Raw genomic sequence first — 12,409 nt, 5'->3', positions numbered from 1 at the left:
AATTTGAGTTAATCAAGATTCTACTAGCATCCCAACCGGCAGAAGTTCAATCTGTGCAGGCTGAACAGAGACAGAGAGCCAAAGTAAGAGAGACGTAGACTGAGAGCAACAGTGTGTTTAAGAGTGACAGTAAGCTCTGTTACGGCTCAGTGCTTGCTGAGTAAGACAAGGACATTTTGTAATCAACTAAGTAGAAAGAATGTGGATATCAAAATCTTAACAGGGAATGTGTTGAGGGTCTCGTTGGGTGGTGTGCACACGTCTGACCCTGATTCCACCTTTGAGTCCTAAATCCACTCACACTCCCTTTGGCCTCGGGTAAAGGCTAACTCAGGCTGACCTTTTGCCTTTTACTCATTTAACTACAATAAGATGTCTGGAGGCTGGATAGTATTCCACTTGTCTGAACCCAAGCTGAGTCAGAATGAGGTCCGGGAAGTCAACGGGTAAAAAAAAAGACCCCGGGGGAATTCCATCAGGAATTCCGTGCTATTTCTGATCAAGATTACTGTGTTTTTGGATGACGGGTAAATGTCTGCTGGTAAAGTTATCTCAACTCGCACCTTATCAAAGGATATAAAACTGCTTTACACAGGAAAATTATTTCTAGATGCATCCAACGAAACTCCCTGAAAAAAAAAATGTTTTGACATTCATTTTCATTTTTAGTCCAAACCAACAAAAAATATGGGTTTGTTTTACCTTTGGGTTGGAGTTATGAATGGGTCGGACCCATTCATCTGTGACAAAGCAAGGGCAAATATTTACAGTCTGTAAAAGACAGGACAATATTGAGCACATGCTCAAACGTGCTCCTGATAAGTAAAGCAGCACCCATGACCTCAAGTTAAAGAACTTAAATGAGTCATATTCATGGATTGTGAATGTATACTTTGTCTTACGGCCTTAAATCTATGCTAACAATATGATCCTATTTGCTTTTTTTTAATGTGTCTTTTCAAGTTGCCTTCATTGATGTGTGCGTCTTTTTCTCTGGGCCTTTTGTGTTTTATGTAAAGACGTAAAGCACCTGTTGAAAGTTTTGGGTAAAAGCTGCTGTACAAATTTACCTACCTTGCCAAGACCAAACAAACACAACTTGCTGTGTAAAATCCTAAATTAACTCTGAATCCTGCATAAAATCTACAGGGGTCTACATGGTTAAGAAGAAAAAGCCATAAATAGTTTCTCATTGGGAACCCAAATGTCCACAACATTTGCTCCGGGCTTTTTACAGGGATGTTCCTTCAAGGCTCTGGGTGAACACTGGTGATCTGGAAAAAGACTGGACCCGATTGTTCTGGCTTTCACCTGAAAATCTCTAACATGTATGTGTGAAAACAGGTACACTGTCCTTTTGCTTGTGGAGGTTGTGTCTCACACATAATCCCAAGTTGTTCCTTTGCATGGTGTGATTACATATTGTATTCCCTGACCAAGTTAAAAGGAAGCTGAAGGACTAGTACAGGAAAAGTCTGATGACAGTAGCTGTCTGCTTCGGTCTGTACACTAAAGTCAGTTAAGTTTAGGTAATAAAACAATTGGTTTGGGGTTAGAAAATGGAACAACAAATTTTCATTGGCAATATTTTACCCTTGTTTAACCGTGAACACCCAACTACATCGTCTTGAATAAAGCTGGAGTTATTCCTAACAAAGATTTTATAGCTACTAAACATTAAAATGCTCTGTTTCACTTTGCAAGCCAGTTATCCAACCTCTTCTTAATGGATTACCTAGATTGTACTAGCTTTTTTTTAGTCTCTTCGAGGTTAACTAGATTAATATCATGCTTTGGGAGATTGATATTGTTTTGGCATTTAGAAAGAAAAGCTGCACAGCTGACAAAACAGATTTAATTCTGCACTTGGAGAACAGACTAATTTATCTCCAACACTTTATTTTCTGAGAACCAGTCCAAGCAAGCTACATAACTGTTGAAAACTAGAACAGCACAAATCAAAACTCTTGAAATAACTGCCTCCATCTATCTTAATCCTCCTATTTCTCTAAGAGCCTCACTAAAGATGTCTGCCTCAAGTGTTCTTCTAGGGCTCTACCCTCTCACAGAGCAGGAGGAGTGTCATCTATGAGAAATGGGTAGAAACCTTTTGTTGCTGTTGTTGGTGCTGCTGGTCCCCAAAAGAGGATTTGGGAACATTTTAAAGTGGCTGATAGGGCTGTATAGTAATACAGTTAAAGGGGCTTTAGAGTGACAGTAAGGAAGAATTTAAAGAGGATGATCTGGGCATACCTCTGGCAACAGCTCAGCCTCTGATAGAACTTGTTACCTGAGGCCAAGCCTCTCAAAGACGCCATGCTTCTGCTGGAAAATGCCAAAAGCTTCCCCATGGCACTCAATGCTAGGCTGTAGGGGAGGAGGAGGGGGTCCCACCACAGAGAGAAGCAAAAGCAATGAAGGAAATGTCTCCAAAAATGCAGCCGTTTTCATCATTCTTTGGTGGCTGAGGCATCATAAACCAGGAGTTTGGATTAAAGGTCATGTCCAGCTGAACTACAATAAAACGTCACCTGTAATGGTGTCTGGTTGATAGCTTCCGTTCTATGTGTATCAAAATCTAACGTTCTTCCTCTCACCTCTTTCCAATTCCTCTCTTATTTCACAAGCTCAAACTTTTAGGTGACCTTGCACTTTTTCTTTTATTTGATCTCTCCTTTCAATCTATATACCTCTCTGCTCTGGTTTGCCATTCTTCATTCGTTTCTTACTCTCTCCTTCTCATACACTATTTATTCTTGGACTTTTTCCTTTGTCCCTGCTATAAAACAGTCATTCTCTTTGCCGGAAAGCCATATTCCTTTTGAATACATTACTGGAACAGAAAAAGGGTGAAAGTAAGTCTAATTTGCTCCACCATGGGCTCCACATGTCTCTGAGCCAATAATGTTTGTCAACTGGCCCAGAATCAGTGCATGCAAATACTTTTTGCTAAGACGATTAGGTTTTTTTGTGGCTAACTTCTAAGCATTAGCCTAACTAGTCAAATATCTTTTTTGATTTTCAGGTTTTCTTGGATGCTTAGCTGTATTCAGGTAATATCAAATCAGTTTTATAGTAAGATGTTAAGAGGGAAATATGTCATAATCTCTTGTTAAGTGGTAAGTGTTAGTATTGTGGACTAATTTGCGCCTAAATTGCATATTAATGGTGGGAGAACATTTAGAGCTACTGTATGCAACCACAATCGCCACAACATTGTGACATATGGGACTGCTAACCAGGCGTCACTGATTCAGTGTTGTTAGTAATCACAAAGCAAATGGCAGGATCAGAAACGTACCATAATGTTTGTATGTCATTCTGACTCTGATGGAGATACAACACAGTCTGCTTGCGTGTCCATGTGTGCATGTTTGTGTATATACATAAACAAGCTCAAGCTAGTGAGATATCCTCTTCCAGATATCTAGGTTTGTCTCAGAAAGCCATCACGTCCTTGCCATTGTTGGCTAAAACAACAGGGACAGGCTAAGTGTGACTCTCCCCCCTCCCACCCCACAACCAGACAAGGATGCCTGCGGGGAGTTAAGAGTCCATAATTCAGAAAAAACTTTATTATCCTGGATTTTAAACATTTCACTTCTCACATGCTTTCTTGTAAGAACTTTGCACATTTCAACTATCCTCAAGCACAGAGGAGCTCATTTCTTTCAAAGTCAACTGACACTGTCAAGTGGCATTACCGCAGGCTATATCACAGACTTCATGCAGCTCCCTCAGGGGCCACAAAAGACTTTCTACAACTACTTTAATGCATACATCAAAAGTTAGAGGAATTCTCCTTTAAATTGTGAAAGTTCAATACATTTGTATCATCATTTTACTGGCTTTGTAATTTCCTGTTAGGTTTTGAGAACACTAACAAAAAGGGGGGCATGTGGAATTAGGTCAGAGGCTGCAGAAAGTGCACCTGGTTGTTAAGACTGTGACAGCTTTAAGGTGCATGGGATTCCACTCTAATTACAGGTGGAAGTGCATTGAGATTAAAAAAAACTGGGAGAAGAAAGATGACGGCTGTGAGAAAACAGTAGAAGGAGGCCAGGAGTAGCGAGGCGGGTGGGACAGAGGGAGACTTTACAGGTAAAAGTGGAGACATAAAATGCAAGATGATGGGTCAGCAAGCTGCTAGACATCATATCCCCTGCCTCTAAGGTGCAACAGAAAAAAAGGAAACAGACTGAAACAAAATAAACACATTTGTAGGTCATCTTCAGAAGGTGAGAACATGATTGAAGATGACAACTGAAAGCAGGAAACAAAATAAACATAATGACAAACACAGATGGAAACATAGAGGACAAGTCCCAAGAGAGACAGTGGTGTTCGTTCTGGGTTCACCTTGACAACCCTTCGATAGAGAGATGGATGAGGGGAAGAGGAGAGGAAGTAACAGAGACTGAGATGTTGTCCAAGGAGCAAAATAACACAGGAAAAGAGGTACATCCCATGATTCGTCTGTGAACTTGGGACCCTGAGCTGTCAAGTCTCCTCCACTTCCTGCACGTGCAGCATTGTAATGAGGAAAGGAGGTGTAGAGGATTAAAGTCTAAGATCTGTCGATTAAATGGGAAGCTCTTCCAACAGAGCTGGATACCAGAAGGAAAGCAGCATTATATAAAAATAACACACATAGATGGAAGTATGCAACATGTGGATATTTCAAGACAACAGAGAAGACGTTTCAATTTATCATTGAGTCAGTGTATGTCAAGTCCACATTTGGAGGTTCTTTCTGTTTTAATCCAACTTTAGGTTCACTTTTTATTCATGTTTGAGCCAAAGGAAGATTTGTGTTAAAGTTCTCAGTTGTTTAACGATTTCTTGGGGAAATATTTCTAATCCTACAAAGAAAAAAAGAAAAAAATCCAGGGCAAAAACTTATTTTCTTGTCTTGGTTTCTCTTGATCCGAGAAGCTCTACAGAGACAGCTGAGTTGACCTAGATACAAACCACATTAGGGCCTTTGCTATCACCCCCTCCCCCGGTGTCTCCTGAAAACCCCTTTCTCTAAACCTGATGTTTCTGGTGTTGCGACAGTAAGTAGCTACACTTGCCACACCAGCTGCCCTGCTCCAGAAACGCAGCCTTGGTATCAGGAATTTTGTCACTGATCCAGTTCCCCAGAGGGAACCCAGAACTCATGCAGGCTGCTGCTCCGAGCTCTTTATGTCGGGGATAGAAGAGGGAGGTTTCCGGGTCACTGTACATCCAAGGCCCTGACAGAAGCCTCCTGGGTCAAATTTACTTTTCTGGCCTCAACTAAACAAGAGTTAAACTGGGACATTGACACGAGCGAACTTTACATCGTCCTTTGAATTTCATGAGATTCAAAAGAAGACTTTTTCATCTTTAAAATCATATTATTTACATGATAAATTTTGCTACTGAGAAATTTTTTTGGATTGAAAGATTGATGGTAGTGAGATCTCCCATCCACAGTAGGAAGGGCAGAGGTATTTTTATCTGATATAGCCTTTAATTGGACATGTTTGATGTTACACATCATGTCAGTGTGCATACTGCCCATGTAATGACAGGCATGTCACTACATGTAATGTGTTAACATGCTTAGAGTGTACTATCAATACCATCTGTGATTCTTATCAGCAGCAGAGTGATACACTCCTGGTTCTGGCTGGGATATAAGCCAAGGTGAGCAGACTGTGGTTAAGTGGTCCATTCCTCCTTTGCTCTCTTCCATCTTTCATGGCTTTTTCATTTCAGAGTCCTTTATCGCAATGCCAAGCAGGCTCACCGCTCCCACATTTTTAATTAAAATCTAAAATGTGCAATAACTCTGTTCGCTGGCAAACAGGTCTTGTTTCGCCTTTCAAGCCTTTGTTGCTTATTTCATCAAAGTCTGCCATCAAACCTTTCCATTTGCCCAATTCTGTTCACTTCATTGCAAATGCTTTGACATAAGCCAAAAAGGATACACAGATTTAGCAAGGGTACACCTTCATAGAAAAGCACTTCTGCAAGCGAATGAACCCTCGCTCTTAGACTATAGCCTAATCCATTCAATGAGCCTGAGAAAAATCCAATCCTTGAAGTCACTCTTCTTGACTTCCCATGACTCCCCGAAGACAAAAGGCTGCTTGTGTAGACACGGACTGGATAAAGTCCCCAGTACTTTAGTTCAGTCATCTGGGTGCGGCTGCTTAGTGTTCTCACACACTTTCCAGAGGTGCAATAATATAAAATCCATCTCCCGTTTGGAATTACCCAAAAGCCATATGTTTTTCAACCTGGGAAAGTAGTGGTTCACAGTAATGATCCATCTCTGGAATTTCATGTTAAGATTAAAACACTAGCAAGTGGTAAATGAGCCTAATATTTTAATTATAAGGCAGCAAGTTTTGGAGCAGGTTTCCCAAAGTGTTTCACAAACAAGGCAGACAACAACACCTGAGATAAAGATGGCCTCCATTAAGTTAAGAAATCGTTGCACATGAAATAGACGTTTTTTTTTTAAAAGAAAACATGCTGTTTATCTATTACATCGGGACTCATGCTTATTTAAAACATCTCTACTCTCACTAGAGAAAAAAATATCTTCAGTATCATATCAGCCCAGAAGTCTTTAATTGGGCTGAAAAATAAAGGAGTCAGGTCACCTGTACAGGATTGACATGTGTGTTATGAAAAATTGAAGTTTTCACTCCTCCATGTTTTGTTATCATTCTACCTTTATCTCCTCACATATCAAAAAGGTAGGTGGGGGGTGGGGAGGAGACTGCCAGGTTAGGAATTCCGGGCCTCCTCCTTGCACAAACAGTGGGGGGGAAAAAAAGCTCAAAGTATTCTGCAAGGCCACAGCTCATTCAGTGAAGAGGCAATGGAGGAGAAGAGGTGAAGAGGGGGGGGCGACTCAAACAGTCTTCCCACATCCCACCCACCCCGAGAAGCATTCCACAGGTCTGTCTACTCGCCCATCATTAAGCAAGACCACCTGCTGGCAGATCAGAGCCCCCATCATGTTCTTGAGAAGTTTTAAGCCCATTACCGCTGACCCATTGGACTGCTGTACACACATATCATATCAAGTCAGTGTTACGTTGGGCAGTAAAACACTGCTCATTAACATCCCATAAGGACAGCATGCACAGTAGCTGCCCTCTGCTTCACAGATTTAAATAGATGCAACACAAAGAGGACAAAGAAATGATCTCTGATGCAGCTGTTGCATGACTATGCATGGACTTCTGACTGGCTCATCTCTCTTTCTCCCTCTAAAATATGGAAGATAAAAAAAGGAAGGGGAGGAAGAGATCAAGACGGAAGGAAGAAACAGCCCTTTGTTGCTGTTCTTCGTCAGGGCCTTGAGGGAAAGACTTTGACATCAAGTCATCAAGAGCTGAAACAAAAGCAGCTGATAAACAGAAAAAGACAAGATACGATCTCCCTGTGCGCTCAACACTCCTCCATCAAGAGGGCTTCCTCTCTTCCAAAGCCGCCCCGTCTTTCTTGTAAAAAGAAAAAAAAAAAAAATTAAATAGACATGATAATAAACAGCACAAACTTCCACTGAGCCTTTGTCCCTGTTTTCCCAAAGAAATTTCAAGTGACTGTACTGGATTCTTTTTAACACACTATCTGTCAACTCTTTGCACAACACAGCTGACAGCAGAAACGCTGCACTGAATGGCAGCTGCAGGACCGGACAAAAGAGAAACTCTGTGCCTGCGGAACCGCCGCATATCTACACAGACAAGGTGCAAATTCAACCATACAGAGTTATGTATGGGTATGGTTTAGTTTTTAGGTGTTTTAGTCCCTTCATTTAACAGATACATGTGAGTTAGTAGAAACAAAACAATAGAAAATAGAAATGCTGGGCATTCTTATTCATTCTACGTACAAGTCAATCAGCACATCAAATGTCAAACATACACCTCTGGAGGGCAGATATGTGGCATATGAGCGCCTTTGGGCCATGTAATCACACACACAAACTCAATCATCTGAAGTGTCACCACCCAGCTAGAAGAGCACTGGAGTAGGAAGAGCGTGAAACATAACGCTAGAAGGCATCCATCTTCACACGGCCCTGATCCAAACTCTAACAAATATGCCACAGCAAACACAACATCCCTCAAGGTCCTTGTCCTCACATGTACTTAAAAAAAAACTTCACTCATCTGATTTTCTCTTATGCCCACGTCTCTCTCGAGGCACTCAGTGGCAAGGAGCTCACACAAAGCCTTTTTTCTTCCACCTCAGACAATGCACCTCCCCACCTAGCACTCTGCCAGGCATTCCTGAGTCTATCCTAGCTATCGAAAATGTCAAGAATGAGGAGAGAGCAGAGGAGGGTGCAGTGAGCACTGCGGCAGGTAGAGTCTTGCCCCGCTGCGCTCACATCCCACAGTCTCCAGGGTTAGTGGTTGAATGGAACAGATGGGATCTGACTTGACTCTCTTAATTAAACCTCTTTCCTTGAACAAGCCTCAAAGCTCATTTTCCCCTGGATGAGGGCATTCAAGCTAATTACCAGGGCCGTTTTCACTCCCGAAAAACAAAACAAAGGTTTCATGACGGACTGGTCATGACAGTTGCCTTCAAATATTACATACTGGATTGTCCGAGCACAGGAAACTTTGTGGGGAGAAGGTCCAATCTTTTCACTTCTGTCTGACTCCTTCAAGTATTTTCATGCCGCTACTCCTTCGACTGCAAAGGCAATATTAGAAAATCAGATTATGCAACGTAAACCCTCTTCAAATACAAAAAAAACTAAACAAAAACGACTGTTTATCAGAGCAAAGAAACTCCCCCATTCCAACAGGAGTCCAAGAGGAAGAAAATGGGGCTGAATAAAAAGGTTAGCAGAGCAGTGTTTCGTGCCTGGACAGACAAACAGAAGAAGTTTTATGTGTGTGCCAAATGCAACTTAACACTGCAAACAAGCCCGATGCATTGGAACATCCTGCCACCCAGAATTGTTGAAAAGAAAGCACACAGAATATAGACCCTACAGTTCTGAAGCAGTGATTGCCTCAGAAAACACCTCGCTCTAGGTGCTCTGGGCCACTCTAAGTGCAAGATTCAAACTTTGTGCAGCTGCCAACATTGTCAAGCACCAGTAAAAGTTAAACAGCAGCGAGCTTACTGCTCACTGGCATGAAGGCACAGGCTGCTACACTTTCACAGTCACAGTTAGATGGTAAGATTTACTAGACATGGCTGCATGGTTCGCCTTACAATACCCTGACAAATTTTCAACCAAAAAAAAAAAAAAAAGGATTCTGAAGAATGGCTGTATCAAATGAACTTGTTTCATGATAAATTTCTGATCTGCAAAGCAACAGAACTGTTAAATATTCACTTTTCTAATGTGATCAAGAGTTTTCTCTCTTTTCCAACAAAGTTAAAATGTGTGAGCCTGCACTTCACTTGGAAAAAGATACCCATGCTGCCCAGTAAAGCTACCATGCTATGTTGTATATGTTTTTAAATGTGGAAGAGTTTAACTTCTGACTTAATGAAAGGGCTTGATTACAAGGTGCAAAGGTCGAGAATCATCTCTTAACTGCTCAACCCCTGTCCCTGAGTTGTTTATCAGTCACACCTATTTCGAGGCTTCACAGAAAGACTGCAGCGATGCCATGGCAACAAAGCTTAAGTGACTCAGCTGTTCTTGTTTCACGAATTTCGGGGGAAACTTAAACGCTGTGACCCTGAGGCTGTGTCATGTTAGCACCCATGAAATTCTGGCTGCTTTAAGTGATGTATACTTATTTTGAGTCATCAAATGACAGCATGGATTCTCTACTGAGCTCCTCACAAAACTGCCACGGCAAATTGATTAATAAGATATCATCATTATTCCAAGACTTATCTGTTCTGATACTTGACACTCATAGTACAGGTTCTTCTCCACACAAGGCATACAGGATGGCCTTTTTTTCTGTTCACACACAAACTCACTTTCCACGCAGTGCTCCACTTCCTCCAGGTTGCGCAGGGTAATCCTCATCAGACTCGAGTTGAGCATGAGTTCGTTTTTGTGCTCTGGCCCCATGGACTCCGTAGAAGGATTGAGAAAAAATATGCGAGTATCGCCCGTGGCAACCTGGTTGTCACAGATGCCAGGGTTGCCAAACCCACCGATCATCACCTTGTTGCCGCCATCTAGGAAGATTTCCTGATTGATGTTGGACTTTCCTTTTATATAGCGCCACACTCTGACCTTTAAAGAAAGACAAAAGAGACGTGCATTTGTTTTAGCATTCTAAACATGCATCACATTGTTATTAAGTATGTGCGAAAGTGCATTTTAGAAACTTTGCGCCTCTTTCAAGGTCTCTGCTATCTAAATCAAAACTTATAACTATTTATCTATTTACAATGACAGATTAAAAACTGTCGAAATCTGAACGTTAAAATTTTTAACTGATTTTTTCTACTTAAATACACTTATCTATTTGCTCCAGATAGTCTTTTTCCAGCAAATGCTAAAGTTGTAACACCACATTCACAAATAAGCACTGCATCACAGAGAGTGAGGCAAAGGCAGCTTTATGCACAGTCATGGGAAAGCAAACTCATTCTATTACATATTAGCTGTCTTGTCTCATTTCAGCATTTAGTGGTGCTTTCTGTGACTAGAATGAGCTGTGTGCCCCTAATCTGCTCCTTTCATTCACCGGGAGACGGGAAGCAAGTGGGCGCAGAGGAAAAGAGCAGCAAGGGAGCTGACCAAACAAAACTTGTTTATTTTTCACAGATTATAGAGTGGCCTACCACAAGTCTGCCCTGGTGCAAAAGTTAGCTTCACAATGAATGGCCAGGGTGGAAGAAGGCTGCTTCCTGGGTGAAAATTTGCATATCGGGGAATTGTGAAGGTTTGATGCGTCTCTTTTTTTTAAAATCAGAGACTAATGTGGCAGTTTTCAGACCATATGTAATGACAGCATAAGGCTTGACTACAAATCTTTAATACTTTGGCCACACTTGTTGAGGTGGGGTATTTTATTCCCTTGAAAAATTAAAGCATCTTAAATTTGCTTCTGTGGTAAATTAAAGTTAGCATCTTTAACATATGATTTTCTTTTAAATCCCCAAAGTACTGCCACAAGTCACAAATCCCTAGATTGGGATGCAAATTGTGCCATTTGTCAGCAACACCAGAAAATAAATCAAAGCTCAGAATATTATCCCTGCAGCCACTGACAAATGACAAGTTGCATATTTCCAACCTTTATGACTAGACATCCAGTCAGGGGCCACTGAGGGACCAGCTTCCTGCTGCAGCATGTTTTGGATGATTACATGGTCGGTTAGTCCTGCCTTATAGCTGTGTAATTGGCAAGTGGAAATAAAAACCATCTCTGTATTTCTGAAAGCAAAGAGGATTCACTGTCGGTGTCCATGAAACCGCTGCCAAATCCTTCAGGATGAATGAGTTTATAAATTGTTTCTCATGAAAGCTGTTCACGTCCCTAACAGTTTGAAGAGAACTCGGTGTTAATGACCTCCATAAGCTACATAGGGGGAAAAAATCTGACAATGTGACTTTTAAAAGTCCACAGCCCTGTTAGCAGGTGTTTTTGCACCGCCACAGCGGACACTTCATCCATTTGAAAAACCACATGAAAACACTTACCTTGCAAGAATATGTATTATGCACCGGGTCCATATTTATTATTTCGTCCACGGTTCCGGTCAAAACTACATTGGCTTCCTCTTCCCTGTCCTCCAAGTTTTTCTCAGGGCAACTTGCGGCGCAAAGCTGCCCCAGAGCCACGAGCAGCCCCGCCAGGAACCAGGCTGTCCGGTGGAAGCTCATGACCCACCGCGCACACGGATGTAACCCAGAAAGTAAACTTTTCTCTAATTAAATTTAGCCGCTCGGAGCGTCCAAGCGCAAACTCCAAACTCTTGAGCGTGTTTCAAGTGTCGCACAGAGCCTCCTTTCCGCAACTTCCCAGCGTTTAACCGATGTCAGCCCTGCTCCTCGCATCTGCAGCCCGGGTTCAAAATCTCTGCCGCCGCCGGCTGGGAGACCAGGAGGGAAGAGAGGAGCTAGGAGGAAGAAGGAGGAAGGGGCAGGGATCTCTCTCTTCAGGAATGCAACTACACCTCTCTCTCTTCTCCCCCTCTCTTTCTCTCTCATACACACACACACACACACACACACACGTTCACAGTGACGCTCCAGGATTTGCATGCAATCTGAATTGCTGATCCCACAAGTGAGGATGAGGTGGGTGATGATGGTGGGGGTGGCTGGAGGGATGCACGCTGGGATGCCTGTAGAAGGTGGCTGTCCAACGCCGCCCCCAGTCGGACAGACAGTGTCTTTACCTCTGGTCCTCATCAGTGACCCCACCCCCCACCCTCAAAACCTGCACACAAACTGTCGCACCTTCTTTGACCACTGTCT

At 42.3% G+C, this 12,409-nt stretch overlaps 1 protein-coding gene across 4 annotated transcripts in view; it reads right to left on the bottom strand.

Annotated features, from left to right (window-relative positions):
- The window catches only part of agrn (agrin), a 257,582-nt gene extending 245,463 nt beyond the window's left edge, over positions 1–12,119 (bottom strand). For 2 of the 4 annotated variants that reach the window (XM_042004270.1, XM_042004271.1), the window contains exons 1-2: positions 11,630–12,117; positions 9,952–10,213 (exon numbers count right to left, since the gene is read on the bottom strand). In XM_042004270.1, the coding sequence (XP_041860204.1) occupies positions 9,952–10,213; positions 11,630–11,812 (445 nt within the window). In that variant the 5' untranslated portion in view covers positions 11,813–12,117. Of the gene's footprint in view, positions 1–9,951; positions 10,214–11,629 lie in introns of all 4 variants that reach the window. The other 2 variants (XM_042004268.1, XM_042004269.1) reach the window with 2 other exon arrangements.
- Positions 12,120–12,409: the final 290 nt, after the last annotated feature.

This window comes from Melanotaenia boesemani, chromosome 13, assembly GCF_017639745.1.
Source record: "Melanotaenia boesemani isolate fMelBoe1 chromosome 13, fMelBoe1.pri, whole genome shotgun sequence".
NCBI lineage: Eukaryota > Metazoa > Chordata > Actinopteri > Atheriniformes > Melanotaeniidae > Melanotaenia > Melanotaenia boesemani.
This window is presented reverse-complemented; position numbering and strand designations above follow the sequence as displayed.